The sequence below is a fragment of the Heterodontus francisci genome, chromosome 47 (assembly GCF_036365525.1).
Source record: "Heterodontus francisci isolate sHetFra1 chromosome 47, sHetFra1.hap1, whole genome shotgun sequence".
Classification (NCBI taxonomy): domain Eukaryota; kingdom Metazoa; phylum Chordata; class Chondrichthyes; order Heterodontiformes; family Heterodontidae; genus Heterodontus; species Heterodontus francisci.
The window spans coordinates 9,192,094-9,207,920 of NC_090417.1; the positions used below are offsets into that span (position 1 = coordinate 9,192,094).

At 45.6% G+C, this 15,827-nt stretch overlaps 1 protein-coding gene across 4 annotated transcripts in view; it reads right to left on the minus strand.

The window, feature by feature from the left end:
• rnf122 (ring finger protein 122) overlaps window positions 1–15,703 on the minus strand; it is a 31,503-nt gene extending 15,800 nt beyond the window's left edge. The window contains exons 1-3 of one of the 4 annotated variants that reach the window (XM_068023025.1): window positions 5,432–5,843; window positions 3,105–3,325; window positions 2,533–2,689 (exon numbers count right to left, since the gene is read on the minus strand). In XM_068023025.1, the coding sequence (XP_067879126.1) occupies window positions 2,533–2,642 (110 nt within the window). In that variant the 5' untranslated portion in view covers window positions 2,643–2,689; window positions 3,105–3,325; window positions 5,432–5,843. Of the gene's footprint in view, window positions 1–2,532; window positions 2,690–3,104; window positions 3,326–5,431; window positions 5,850–15,432 lie in introns of those variants that run through there. The other 3 variants (XM_068023026.1, XM_068023024.1, XM_068023023.1) reach the window with 3 other exon arrangements.
• Between the last annotated feature and the right edge of the window lie 124 nt (window positions 15,704–15,827).

A 15,827-nucleotide genomic window follows, 5' to 3' on the forward strand; every position in this document is an offset into this window, starting at 1 on the left:
TTTTGGACTCATTACTTTCAGAAAGATGTCAAAGACATTGAGTTAAAAGTTACTTCTGTCATCTTCTCCAGCCCTTCAAGCCTTTGAGATCTCTGTGTTCTTCCAGTTCTGGTCTCTTGTGCACACTCATTTTGATCACCCTGCCAATGGCGGCTGTGCCTTCAGCCATCTAGTCTCTCAGCTCTGGAATTCCCTTCCTAAACCTCTCTGTCTCGAAACGTCTCTCTCCTCCTTTAAGACCATCCTTAAAACCTACCTCTTTGAACAAGCTTTTGGAAATGTGTCCTTATAACTTAAGTGCCTTGGAGCCAAAGTTTTGTTCCACAATGCTCCTGTGAAGTGCCTTGGAAGGTTTTACGCTGTAAAAAGCACTCTGTAAATGCTATTTGTTGTTGAGTGTACAGTGAATTGCAGAATTTTGCACCACATTAGGAGATCATTCAGCTCATTGTTATCTGGGCTAACTCTCTGAAATTGCTCTCCACTAAGTTCCATTTCCCTGCCCTTTCCCCCATACCCTTTTCAATTTCTCCTCTTCAAATATTTATCCACTTTCTTTTTAAAAGCCGTTACGGATTGTGCGACCACCACTTTTGCTGGTTGGAAATTCCACGTCCTATCAATCCTCGACACAAAAAAAAAACAATTCCCTTAACTTTTCCCTTTTTTATTTTGGTAATAGTCAAATCTTTGGCCACTGGTTACCAACTAACCCTCCAGTTAAAGCCCCTCATAATTTTGAGCACCTCGATCAGAATCTGTCGAAATGACAGCTTTTTAAATCTCTCCTCATACTTCAAGTCTCCCATCTCTGGTGTCACACCTCAGTAAATGACTTTGGTACCCGCTCAAAGTCTTGGACATCTTTACGAAAATAAAGAGTCCAAAACTGGACTCAAAAGGGGGGGAATTTTTATCTTGCCATTGCAAGACATTATGCACCGCAGTGTGTGATTTTCTCTCCATTAATTTTTTCAAGGACAATCCCATCATCCTGCCCTCCTCTATCAAATTCTAATTGTGGCTTGCAGAAAGTATAGTGCCTTTGATGATCTCAGGGTATCCCAAAGCACTTTACAGCCAACTGAGTACTTTCTGAAGTGTAGTTATTATTAGAACGCAGGAAACGTGACAGCTAACTTGCACATAGCAAGTTCCAACAAACAACAAAGAGATAAATGACCAGATAAGCAGCTTTAGTGATGTTTGTTGAGGGATAAATATTGGCCAGGACACTGGGAAGAACTGCCCTGCTCTTCTTCCCATCGGATCTTTTATATCCACCTGAAAGGGTTGAACACGCCTCAGTTTAACACCTCGTCCAAAGGCTGGCGCCTCTGACAGTGCAGCAGTCTCTGAGTACTGTACTAAAGTGTCAGCCTGGATTTTGTGGTCAAGTCTCTGGAGCGAACTTGAACCCAAAAGCTTCTGACTTCGACATGACAGTGCTACTTCTAAGCCACAGCTGATACCTTACACTTAATACAGGATTAACACTGCATCTATTTATAAAAGCTAGAACACCATACAATCTATTTTTTGCATCTTGATCAACTTGTCCTTTGGCTCAGTGTTAAACTTTGTTCCTATAAAGCCTTGGGATGTTTTATTACGTTGAAAGCGCCATAAAAATGCAAGTTGTTGACCTCTGAGTAAGGATGTAAAGACATTAGTCAATATGTTGACATCTCCCCATGGGAGTCCCAGTTCTGTTCCAGTGCAGCCACTGTAAATGTGCATTTGCAGATCACTGAACAAATTTACAAGAGAAATATGAAATGGTGGAGCAGTGATACCTCCTGCCCCTGCTGCCCAAGATGCATATGCCTCCTGTAGTTCCTGTACAGCACCCAGAGAGTTAACAGCAGCTGTCCGAACAGTCTTTTCTTAAAAACACAATGGTCGTTTCCTGCCCATCTAATTGCTGAGTATTTCTGCTTTGCCTGCCTTCAAAATAAAAATAGCGTTTGTTTCAAGGGAGTTGCATTGTTATCTAACCTCATGGGGTTACAGTACAACTTTCAGAAGCAGGGCACTGAGTATTCCAGCCAGTGAAGTGTGTTCACAGATAATGACCAACAGCATCACACACATACACAGAGTGAGCACAGGAAACACTTGCAGGAGATTAACATAAATCATAGTTTGGCAGCAGTTCAAGAGGCGGGACACTGGCCTCTCACCTCCAGGATCTGGGTACAAAACCAGCAAAGACTGATGGGACGAAAACCTCCTCCTTGTTGGCTGTAAGGCACCAACATGAAATCTCTTGGGGCAGTGAGTGTGAAACCAAAGCATAACGCTGTTCCTAACTTGGAAATCTCAGGGTAGCTGGTATGGACATTGGAAAAAGACCAATGGTGCAGTCAGGATATCAGGATATTCTTCTGGGTCAAGGTATGTTGATGAATATCGCTACGGTGAAGCCTGATGCTGAAATTACTGTGCCCCAGCACTAACATACCACGCCTTGATAAGTACAGAAATAAATGTAAACAAAAATGTAACTGCAGACAGTTGAGTGTGAGTTACCTGATAAAATAACAACAGAATATCAGACTCAGCACAAAGACAAAGATTCCAGTGCCGAATATCACCATGTAGATGTTCAATGGAAGATCCTGGAAGGTTATTGGAGGCATCGTGCACGATTTATTCGAGTAAATCAACCCCAAACCACAGAAACATCCTGGGAAAGTGAGAGAAACAGAAGTGAGATATTAATGGTTAATCTCACGTCTTTGGATAAAGGCTTTTATTTCCTTCCCCACCTCCTTACTAATGTTGGCAGAATGTGCACCTAATGTGATTCTTTTTTCCCTTGAAAATTTCCTCCCAGTTCTCCAGAAGGTGCTGTCATTCACTGCCTATCCCATTACCATTATTTATGCATGAGTGTCAACAGGTTATTCAACCACAGGAAGAAGCACAGTCCTGTCCACACATACTCAGTTTCCAGCAGAGGTATTCAAAAGTAGGTCTGGCTGATTTTTCCTTTCTTAGGCAAAGCCAATGAGGATAATTGTATCCACTTGACTTTCACTGCAGCAGCAATCAGTTAACCCAATACAGAATGTGGACTTCATTATAAAATAATTAGATACCCAAGTGAAGGGTCAAGGTCCATGGTGCAAGACGCCAATAAAGTTGAATAGAGTCGGAGATAAGACGAGGCAAATCAAGAAGTAGTGATGTAGAATTGAAGTTGTAATAGCCTGCAGACTGTACGAGCGAGGAAGCTGAGAACCACCTCAGGTTGCTGGAACATTCTGTGTCTGACAGGTGGCCATAGTTTCACCGTAGGGAATCAGAAATATTCCACCACCTAGGATTAAAACATGCGAATGTCTCACAGTCACCCTGATGTATGCTGCAACATATCATTATATATCAATCCAAATCTGCACTGAAGTCTAGCCTTCCTCATTATTATTGTGGACTATATTTATTGTAGAGGATACCAAAGATGGCATGCTGGCACAACGGATTCCTAATCCAGAGGCTGGACGAATAGGCCAGAGAAATGATTTCAAATCCCACCACAGCAGCTGGGAATTTAAATTCAACTAATTAAATAAACCTGGAATAAAGAAAAAAGCTGGTATCCGTTATGGTGACTATGAAACCACTGGATTGTCGTAAAGAACCATCTGGTTCACTAATGTCCTTTAGGGAAGGAAATTTGCCGTCCTTACATGGTCTGGCTTAGATGTGACTCTGGACCCACAGCAATGCAGTTGATTCTTAACTGAACTCTGAAATGGCCCAGTAAACCATTTAATGCAGCAGCTCACCACCACCTTCTCAAGGGCAATAAGTGACGGGCAATAAATGCTGCCCTTTCCAGCAATGCCCACGTCCCATGAATGAATTTTTGGAACACGGTGGTTATAATAATTAATTTGGAGGAGAGGAAGACATAAACAGGCTTGTGGACGGTGCAGATAAATGGAAAGTGATATTCAATATCGCAAAATGTGAGGTGGTTCATTTTGGTAGGTGGAATAAGGAAGTCAGTTATGACTTGGAAGACAAGAAACAAAATGGGATACAGGATTAAAGAGATGTGGGAATACAGACACGTCAATCAGTAAAAGTAGCATCACAAATTAATAAAACCATGAAGAGTGCAAACAAAGCACAAGCATTAATTTCTAGAGGAACAGAATACAAAAGCAGGGAGGGAAGATTAACTTTTCATAGAGTCTTGGTTAGAGCACACTTAACGTGCTGTGCCCAGTTCTGGTCTCCATGGTATAAATAGGATATTGAAGCTTTGGTGAAAGTGTGAAAAAGATTTACAAGGATGTTACCGGAATTGAGAGGATGCAACTGTCAGGAAAGATTGACCAGGCATGGGCTCCTGTCTCTGGATCGAGCTCTTTAAAATTATGATGGGGTTTTATAGGGTAGATGTGGAGAAACTGTTTCCACTTGTGGGAGAAAATGGGGCATAAATGTTAGATAGCCACTAATGGATCAAATAAATAAGGAATTTCTTTACACATGCTTTACACAGAGTGGTGAGAACGTGCAACTCAGTGCTACATGGAGTGCTTCAAGCACATATTATTGATGGATTTAACGGGAGGTTTGATGCACAAATGAGGGAGAAGGGAATTGAGGGATAGGGGTTCAGAATGGGAGGAGGCCTGTATGGAGTATAAACACCGACATAGACCAGATGGGCCAAATGGCCTATTTCTGCACTGGGGATTCTGTGCAGGCTACTGTACATTATCCTGAGCGACAGTCAGGTTTTACACTGCTGCTCAATCTCACTCCGATTTCACACCTGGGATTCAATGTAGACAGGTGGACCAAGTGACAATATTTAATACGTAGGTTATTTTGTTGACTATATATGTAATTATATATAATACAGATAACAGCTAGGCAGACATTATGTCGAGACTAGTACATAGAGCATATTTCTATGCTCTTCCACAGACAATCCCTCTATGTGCAGGGCCCAGAAGTCTCTATTTTGCTAGGCAGGCATTTTAATAAACAAATTACTGCTCCTGAATCCTCGGACTCGCCATTCTTCATCCACGGAACCCCGGTACTCTGAAAACCTCTGAACCGAACCGAACCCCGACTATTCTCCATTCATCTGACCCTGAACCCCGTTACTCTGCATGATTCTTACTCTGAACCCCAATAATCTGCCTATGACGAGCGCGGGTACTCTGCATTCCTCATAATGTGAGCCCCATTGCTCGGTGGATGGGAACGACTGTCTCCCACACGGTGGGAGGGTGCTGTTGTGTGCGGTCAGACCGCAAACAAAGCCTGGCGATGGCTGGCCGCTGCTGAACTCGGCTGGAAGGGAATCGTCCTTCTTTTTCATTGTTCTCGCAGCCCAGGCTCTCTCCCATTCATCATCAATTCACAGAGCAAAGATTAAACAAAAGGAGAGTCTCCTTACCGTTACACCACTGGAAAGGGTGCATCAATAGTCCCGGGTACTGATCTCAACACAGAATTGGAGATGGGGAAAGTCTGAAAGGCTGGCTGCTGCTGCCCCCGCCCCCGGCCCCTCCGTGAGTCCAGCGCCAAGTCTGCGTTGCACCGTGAAAACTGACAGGGAGAATCCCCAGGGAGTCCCTCTGCTAAACACAGTGGAAGGGCCGCTGGCTGGAGGCAGCTCCTGCACACTTCCCCCTTGTCTCTCCCGGTTATCCGAGTGCTGCTTTAAATAAACGTTCAAGGAGCTGAGTTCCTTCCTCTTCCTTTTCCAATCAAGGCCAAGTGCGTGAGTTGCCGCAGAGCCAACCCAAGCGAGACTGTCTTGTCCTCGCCCCACGCCCCCGGCTGACAGTCAGAGACTGAGAACAACGACTGGAGGGGGTTCAAATCGTCAAACACGTCAAGAGGAAGCAACAGACCAGCAGCCAAGCAAGATGAAGAATGACAGTCACTCAGTTTGCAGCCGTCTCCGTGCGAGAGCAAACCCCTGATGTGAATATGCGTCTGGAAATGCTCCTTTATTGCACTGATGGACTGGACAAGCAGAAACTAAAAGCTCCACTCTGCTGGTTTCTGGAACTCATCCATCGCTATTCCAACATGCCCCACCGCACTGCCCTATCCCAATCCTTGTCATCATCTCAGGATTTGTTTGTCCGGATGTGTATTCCTGAGGACAGTCAGCAACGGGAACCCCAGATCTTTCCAGGCAATCCAGTAAAGTGTTCTGGTTCCACCTGGGGACTATCCCAATCGCAGGGATTGTAATTCCACAGGACAGTCACAAAGACGAAACTAATGATGGGGGTGGGGGATGTCCTGTGTGAAGTCATGTTCCAAGAGCAGACTCAGAAAGTCATGGCTCAACTGCAATGCAGATAATACTCACTCAAGGAGATGGAAAGAGTGCCAGCTTGGAAAAATGTGAAAGGTGAAAGCTGAAATGGTGAGATTGTGAATGGGAAGATTTGTTAAAGAAAGAGAGATGACTGTGCCTATCTATCTGCTTTAACACATCAAGGTCAGTTGTCTGAATGTAGGCTCCCAAAAGGGAGCAGCACACAGCAGGAAACTGCAGAGTTCCTCCGGTTTTCTATCCATTCTGGCCAGAAAATCAGGAACGTCTGTGATTTTCTGGTGGGTACTCTTGGCAATGGAGGCTCAATGCCAGGGCCTACATTCTGGCAATCAGCCTGGTTATCTAAAACAGCATCTGAGAGATGGTTCCCACTGTTACCAAGAATAATAGACAATCCTGGATTTCAAATGGCTTTGTCAACCAGCTGAACTCTTCAACCATTGCAGGCTTGGGATAGAATTTCAGGAAGTTCTGATGAAAGGTCACAGACCTGAAATGTTAACTCTGTTTCCCTCTCCACAGATGCTGAGTATTTCCAGTTTTTATTTCAGATTTCCAGCGTCCGCAGTATTTTGCTTTTGTGTTAGTGTTTAATTCACTGCCACTTCTCTTCCAGGAATGACCCACCTTGAAAAGGTTCTGCTCTTCTCTCAAGTGGGATTTCCATTTGTCTCTACTACCTGTTCACCTTCATTGCTTTCTATTTCCCTTGTCGTGTTCAGGGATTCTGATGAAAGGTCACAGACCTGGAACATTTAACTCTGTTTCTCTCTCCATAGATGTTGCCAATAGTTACGACCAGGTGAGAAAGGGGTCTAGGGTTCCCTCTCAGCCTTCACCTGATCTTACCGTAACAGATGTAATTTTAAACACATATATTTTTAGCTCCCCCTTGGTGAATCCTTGTTTTTTTTGTCATTCATTCATGGGATGTAGGCGTCACTGGCCAGGCCAGCATTAATTGCCCATCCCTAATTGCCCTTGAGAAGGCGGTGGTGAGCTGCCTTCTTGAACCGCTGCAGTCCATGTTGTTAGGAAGGGAGTTCCAGGATTTTGACCCAGCGACAGTGAAGGAACAGCGATATAGTTCCAAGTCAGGATGGTGACTTGGAGGGGAACTTGCAGGTGGTGGTGTTCCCATGTATTTGCTGCCCTTGTCCTTCTAGGTAGAGGTCGCAGGTTTGGAAAGTGCTGTCTAAGGAGCCTTGGAGCATTGCTGCAGTGCATCTTGTAGATGGTACACACTTTTGCCACTGTGCGTCGGTGGTGGAGGGAGTGAATATTTGTAGATGGGGTGCCAATCAAGCAGGCTGCTTTGTTCTGGATGGTGTCGAGCTTCTTGAGTGTTGTTGGAGCTGCACCCATCCAGGCAGGTGGAGAGTATTCCATCACATTCCTGACTTGTGCCTTGTAGATGGTGGACAGGCTTTGGGGAGTCAGGAGGTGAGTTACCCGCCTCAGGATTCCTAGCCTCTGACCTCCTCTTGCAGCCTAGGTATTTATACGGCTACTCCAGTTCTGTTTCTGGTCAATGGTAGCCCCTAGGATGTTGATAGTGGGGGATTCAGCGATGGTAATGCCGTTGAATGTCAAGGGGAGATGGTTAGATCCTCTCTTGTTGGAGATGGTCATTGCCTGGCACTTGTGTGGCGCGAATGTTACTTGCCACTAATCAGCCCAAGCCTGGATATTGTCCAGGTCTTGCTGCATTTCTACACGGACTGCTTCAGTATCTGAGGAGTCGTGAATGGTGCTGAACATTGTGCAATCATCAGTGAACATCCCCACTTCTGGCCTTATGATTAAAGGAAGGTCATTGATGAAGCAGCAGAAGATGGTTGGGCTAAGGACACTACCCTGAGGAACTCCTGCAGTAATGTCCTGGAGCTCAGGTGATTGACCTCCAACAACCACAACCATCTTCCTTTGCGCTCGGTATTACTCCAGCCAGCGGAGGGTTTTCCCCCAATTCCCATTGACCTCAGTTTTGCTAGGGCTCCTTGATGCCATACTCGGTCAAATGCTGCCTTGATGTCAAGGGCAGTCACTCTCGTCTCACCTCTTGAGTTCAGCTCTTTTGTCCATGTTTGAACCAAGGCTGTAATGAGGTCAGGAGCTGAGTGGTCCTGGCGGAACCCAAACTGAGCGTCACTGAGCAGGTTATTGCTAAGCAAGTGCCGCTTGATGGCACTGTTGATGACACCTTCCATCACTTTACTGATGATTGAGAGTAGGCTGATGGGGCGGTAATTGGCCGGGTTGGACTTGTCCTGCTTTTTGTGTACAGGACATACCTGGGCAATTTACCACATTGCAGGGTAGATGCCAGTGTTGTAGCTGTACTGGAACAGCTTGGCTAGGGGCGCGGCAAGTTCTGGAGCACAGGTCTTCAGTACTATTGCCGGAATATTGTCAGGGCCCATAGCTTTTGCAGTATCCAATGCCTTCAGTTGTTTCTTGATATCACGCGGAGTGAATCAAACTGGCTGAAGTCTGGCATCTGTGATGCTGGGGACTTCAGGAGGAGGCTGAGATGGATCATCAACTCGGCACTTCTGGCTGAAGATTGTTGCAAATGCTTCAGCCTTATCTTTCGCACTGATGTGCTGGGCTCCCCCATCATTGAGGATGGGGATATTTGTGGAGCCAGCTCCTCCAGTTAGTTGTTTAATTGTCCACCACCATTCACAGCTACATGTGGCAGGACTGCAGAGCTTAAATCTGATCCGTTGGTTATGGGATCCCTTAGCTCTGTCTACAGCATGCTGCTTACGCAGTTTGGCACGCATGTTATCCTGGGTTGTAGCTTCACCAGGTTGACACCTCATTTTGAGGTATGCCTGGTGCTGCTCCTGGCATGCCCTCCTGCACTCTTCATTCATCCAGGGTTGGTCTCCTGGCTTGATGGTAATGGTAGAGTGGGGGATATGCCGGGCCATGTGGTTACAGATTGTGGTTGAGGATAATTCTGCTGCTGCTGATGGCCCACAGCGCCTCATGGATGCCCAGTTTTGCATTGCTAGATCTGTTCGAAATCTATCCCATTTAGCACGGTGATAGTGCCACACAACACGATGGACACAACGCAAACAGATGGACCGCTGGGTTGAGCACTACCTAGAACTGTACTCCAGGGAGAATGCTGTCACTGAGACTGCCCTCAATGCAGCCCAGCCTCTACCAGTCATGGATGAGCTGGACATACAGCCAACCAAATCGGAACTCAGTGATGCCATTGATTCCCTAGCCAGCGGAAAAGCCCCTGGGAAGGACAGCATTACCCCTGAAATAATCAAGAGTGCCAAGCCTGCTATACTCTCAGCACTACATGAACTGCTATGCCTGTGCTGGGACGAGGGAGCAGTACCCCAGGACATGCGCGATGCCAACATCATCACCCTCTATAAAAACAAAGGTGACCGCGGTGACTGCAACAACTACCGTGGAATCTCCCTGCTCAGCATAGTGGGGAAAGTCTTTGCTCGAGTCGCTCTGAACAGGCTCCAGAAGCTGGCCGAGCGCGTCTACCCTGAGGCACAGTGTGGCTTTCGTGCAGAGAGATCGACTATTGACATGCTGTTCTCCCTTCGTCAGATACAGGAGAAATGCCGTGAACAACAGATGCCCCTCTACATTGCTTTCATTGATCTCACCAAAGCCTTTGACCTCGTCAGCAGACGTGGTCTCTTCAGACTACTAGAAAAGATCGGATGTCCACCAAAGCTACTAAGTATCATCACCTCATTCCATGACAATATGAAAGGCACAATTCAACATGGTGGCTCCTCATCAGAGCCCTTTCCTATCCTGAGTGGTGTGAAACAGGGCTGTGTTCTCGCACCCACACTTTTTGGGATTTTCTTCTCCCTGCTGCTTTCACATGCGTTCAAATCCTCTGAAGAAGGAATTTTCCTCCACACAAGATCAGGGGGCAGGTTGTTCAACCTTGCCCGTCTAAGAGCGAAGTCCAAAGTACGGAAAGTCCTCATCAGAGAACTCCTCTTTGCTGACGATGCTGCTTTAACATCTCACACTGAAGAATGCCTGCAGAGTCTCATCGACAGGTTTGCGTCTGCCTGCAATGAATTTGGCCTAACCATCAGCCTCAAGAAAACGAACATCATGGGGCAGGATGTCAGAAATGCTCCATCCATCAATATTGGCGACCACGCTCTGGAAGTGGTTCAAGAGTTCACCTACCTAGGCTCAACTATCACCAGTAACCTGTCTCTAGATGCAGAAATCAACAAGCGCATGGGTAAGGCTTCCACTGCTATGTTCAGACTGGCCAAGAGAGTGTGGGAAAATGGCGCACTGACACGGAACACAAAAGTCCGAGTGTATCAGGCCTGTGTCCTCAGTACCTTGCTCTACGGCAGCGAGGCCTGGACAACGTATGCCAGCCAAGAGCGACGTCTCAATTCATTCCATCTTCGCTGCCTTCGGAGAATACTTGGCATCAGGTGGCAGGACTATATCTCCAACACAGAAGTCCTTGAAGCGGCCAACATCCCCAGCTTATACACACTACTGAGTCAGCGGCGCTTGAGATGGCTTGGCCATGTGAGCCGCATGGAAGATGGCAGGATCCCCAAAGACACATTGTACAGCGAGCTCGCCACTGGTATCAGACCCACCGGCCGTCCATGTCTCCGTTATAAAGACGTCTGCAAACGCGACATGAAATCGTGTGACATTGATCACAAGTCGTGGGAGTCAGTTGCCAGCATTCGCCAGAGCTGGCGGGCAGCCATAAAGACAGGGCTAAATTGTGGCGAGTCGAAGAGACTTAGTAGTTGGCAGGAAAAAAGACAGAGGCGCAAGGGGAGAGCCAACTGTGCAACAGCCCCAACAAACAAATTTCTCTGCAGCACCTGTGGAAGAGCCTGTCACTCCAGAATTGGCCTTTATAGCCACTCCAGGCGCTGCTTCACAAACCACTGACCACCTCCAGGCGCGTATCCATTGTCTCTCGAGATAAGGAGGCCCAAAAGAAGTGCCACACAACACGATGGACGGTATCCTCAATGTGAAGGCGGGACTTTGTCTCTGCAAGGACTGTGCGGTGGTCACTCCTACCAATACTGTCATGGACAGAAGCATCTGCGGCAGGCAGATTGGTGAGGACGAGGTCAAGTATGTTTTTCCCTCGTGTTGGTTTACTGCTTTCCAATTATAAGGCAAAGAAACCAGCACAAACAGATTTTCTTAGGTTTAAAGAAGAAAAGTTGAAATTTACTAAACTTGAACTTAAACTCTAATTCAGTTGAAGTCGATGGATAAACAACGCGCCCACGCTAGCCTGCATATGCAATACACACATGCATGTCGAGGCAGAAAAGAGCAGAAGAAAAACAAAGTGGAAAGGTTTGAGGCAATATCTGAAGAGTTTTTGTTACAGTTCTTCGAGCTCACTGTAGAGTCCTTGATTGTAGGTCGATCTTGCTTTTCGTTGGGGCCCAGTATTCTTCTTAAACCTTGTTTGCTGCAGGAGACTTTTCTCGCTTGGGGTTCATGTGTCTCCAGTGGATTCAGAGGCTTGTGAGAAAGAGATGGGAGCAGACAGGAGAGATCTTCTCAGTCCAAGAGTAAACAGTCTTTCTGAGTTCAACCACTCTGTGGCCAGTTCAAAAGAAAATCCTGGAACAGCCAGGTAGTCATGTGACCAGTCCTGGCCCACATATATTGTATCCTCCTCAGCAGGCCCTGGAATGCGCTTCCTCACCTTCGATGTCTGTTAGTATGTTCATGTTTTTTTCCAACCACAGCTGATCTGTTTAAGAAGTCATTTGCTTGCTCCCAACAGCAGCTAAAAAATCAATGTTCAAATGACAAAACCAATGTGCCTCATTCTTGGCAGGTGTGGGCCTGCATGACACCAATCCTGCTGAGTCTTAACAGCATTGTCTCATTTTATTTCTGGGAAAAGTTGCTCCTTTAGCTATCTTGAGATGAGTTTTATATATGTCAGTATCGTGTTGTATACTGTGATTAGATGCTGTCCACACACAGTGCTAATTGAGAAGACTGTTATTCCATACCATTATACACAGTGCTCTATTTTGCTTGTGTAAAATACTTGTGTTACCAGGGCCACCTTTCATACAGGTTTTTTTCACACAAAGTGATCACATCTGGACAGACATGCAGTTGTGCAGGTAAATCGGTAGTATGCTCTGACGAGGAGTTGGAGGTACTTTCTAAAGAGATGAGTTGGGGCTAACAGAACAGCTTTTCACATCCATATCTATCTTGTGTCCCCAATGTGTCTGGAAATGGCCAAATTACAACTCAAGGCAGCAGGACAAGTAAGATGTATGTGGAAGATTTAGTCTGTGTATTTATACAAGTATGGTTGTGTTCCATATGTATGAACAAGTGCTACACATTTACATAGCGCAGTTGTAATAGCTCCATAATTTCATTTTCATCAGAGATGGTGCTGGAACATGTTAGTATGTGATGAAACATCTATTAATATTTAGCTTAACAGCTCTGATTAAAGCTTGGGTACAAAGCTCCCCAGATGGCTGAAGATTATGCTACTGGTCCAAACAGACTAGATGGTCTCAGCCTCCATCAACGATCGGTGCTGAGTTAACTGATTCCAGCCAGGATGGCAACAAGTTGCATGACAATTAGCCTCAGGGACTTTGGATTAAGAAAGGGTAAATGTTCCAGGGTTCTTAGCTTTTGATCATGATCCAATGGCCCCTGTTAGGAACTGCAGCTGCAGACATTGGATGAGGACAGGATCAGGATCTTCTGCGATGTCTTCTGTGGTCAAATAGCATCACTGCCAAACATCACAAATGTCGATGAGGTACCAAAGATGTCCCGCAACAACAACCAGTGCTTTTGAGAGAGGTTGTAAAAAAACTAGCAATTTATTTTGACTGAAGAATATCTGATACCTTGAGTACTTTGGTTAGAAGGAAGAAATTAGTGGCTCTTGAGTGCAATTTGTGCAGCAGTCAACTTTTTAGTCCAGTGCTGCCAGTGGAGTGGCACCTGTAGGTAATACTAAAAGTTTTTTTTCGTCTGTTAGGTGATATGCATGGAAACCGCTGACCATGCTTAAGTCTACATATCAAACTCCCGCGAAATCCAAGTAATTAGTTTCCATTTTCCAGAAAATGGAGTGCACACTTTCTTCCTGTAGGGACACGTCTCAATTGCCTAATCACAGACAATGTTGGCATCGATGGGCTGGAGCCAAGGATGTGGGATATTAAAGTGTGCACAATGTTATTGGTGGATTCGAACCTGCTAAAATCACATAACTTACTGCATGGTGCAATGGTGAGCTTCCACCTGAGGGTCCAACCAAAATCATTCAGGCACTGGCTAGCAGAGTTATGCAGAATCAAGCAGGAACCCTCCTACCCCTCAGTAACAGGTCTACCCTATCCCAGGTTCAAACGTTTTTTCCTACCAGCTGGTCAAGCATCAATAATGTGCCTCAGTCTGTTGACTTAGTCTTAGAGAGATACAGCACCGAAACAGGCCCTTCGGCCCGCTGAGTCCGGGCCGACCATCAACCTCCCATTTATACCGATCCTGCATTAATTAATCCCATTTTCCCTGTCACATCCCCACCTTCCCTCAATTCTCCTACCACCTACCGGCACTAGGGGCAATTTTGTTTTTTTATAATGGCCAATTTACCTATCAACCCGCAAGTCTTTGGCATGTGGGAGGAAACCGGAGCACCCGGAGGAAACCCACGCGGTCACAGGGAGAACTTGCAAGGTCCACACAGGCAGTACCCAGAACCGAACCCGGGTCGCTGGAGCTGTGAGACTGCGGTGCTAATCACTGCGCCGCCCTTAGCTGGCTCAGGGATTAGAATACAGTGTATACCAGAGGAAAACAGTTACGCTCACTTCATCTCCCATCATCAGGTGCTCTATCTCATCAACAACCCAAATCCAAAGAGAGCCTGTTTACTCCAACCCTGCCTCCAAGCAGATCGTCACAAGTGAATGTGGGTGAGTGTGCTCATTTGGTGCACAAACGTGTACCAAGGATTCCTGAACAGCACAGAGATCAGCACTGAAATCTGAAAGCACTGTCAATGTGCTTCTGATCCAATCAAGAGCACATGCCATTCCATATAAAATGGCATATCTACTAATTACAGATGTAACAGATTGTCTCACTGCATACCAATTGATTTAGGAACTAATTAATTGTGGGAATATCAATCTTTATGCTGCCATGACAGTATGATCTCTGAGGTAAGGCACAGATGTTAGCCAACAACACACCCAGAAAGAAGCATTTACCTATATGCCTTAACTACATTGAGAATATAACCTCCCATCGCCTCCCCAATCCAGATCTCAATCCAACCTCACGGCCCAGTGCCAGGCAATAGCAACAAATGATGGAACTAAATGGAAACTCAAAACAGAAATGGGCAGATCAATCCAACCCATGTTGGTGTTTATTCTTCAGGTGAGCAGTAGTCCAAATGCCATGTGCCAGCTTCATATTTTTCATTTCAATCAACCACCTATATAACCTATTTTTAAATGTTGACATGATCCCTACTTCAATCACTAACCCAAGTGGTGCATTCCAGAGCCTCTGTGCAAAATGTTCTTCTGCTCTCTGTCCTAAATCATTTACATTATGTCCTCATACCACCTCTTAATCTCCCCTGTTCTAACAAAAACAGAACATGAATTAGTTGATGAATTAGTTGCTTGTTAAATGCTAAAATTCCATTTCTTTCTCATTACCAGGAAAGACAAACATAGAAGCCCCAAGTCCAACTCTTGGCTGTGGTCCTGGCTGATGGTCACACTTCCGCCTCCACTACAAGCAAATCAGTGTGATTGGGAGAATATCAGAATCTTCCAGGATCAGATCCCTGACCTTTCACCAGTTGCAGAAGACTCTCACTTATGAGGAATATCACACTGCCAACAGTTGAGAGTTCTTTGCTGACACTGGTTAAAGGTAGCTGAGAGACGCAGTTGTGAAACAGTTCAGATTTCCATGTCCTCACAAGTTAGAACATATCAATAAGGGGAAAATCTCTCGGCCTGCAAAACTGAAACCTTGGATGAAAATATCTTAATCTTGATACTTACTGTGTGTTTGAAGTTTCCCATTCTCTTCCCAGCCACTACACTTATGTATTCAGTTGGGACTATCAGAAGCCAGAGTTTCCATCGACACTGGCAGTGTTGCTTTGAGTCTGCTGTCACAAGATCTGACCAGGCCTTCCTTCCTGTCTCCCTTTACTCTGTTCTGTGTTTTCCCCTTAGGTTTTTTTGTCTGTATCTGGTAATTTTTCATTGTGCTCTCCCCTCTCTCCATCTGTCTTTGGTCGTTTTTGCTCTCGGTGCCCGTGTTATTTTGGTAGAAATGGAATTTGGAATCTACATGAAAAGGAGAAAATTTCTGCTTCAGTTTGCTAACAGTCCTTCATCAAATCAGGGTTTTACTGATATTAACCAATATCACACAGAACTGTTGCCTGTGA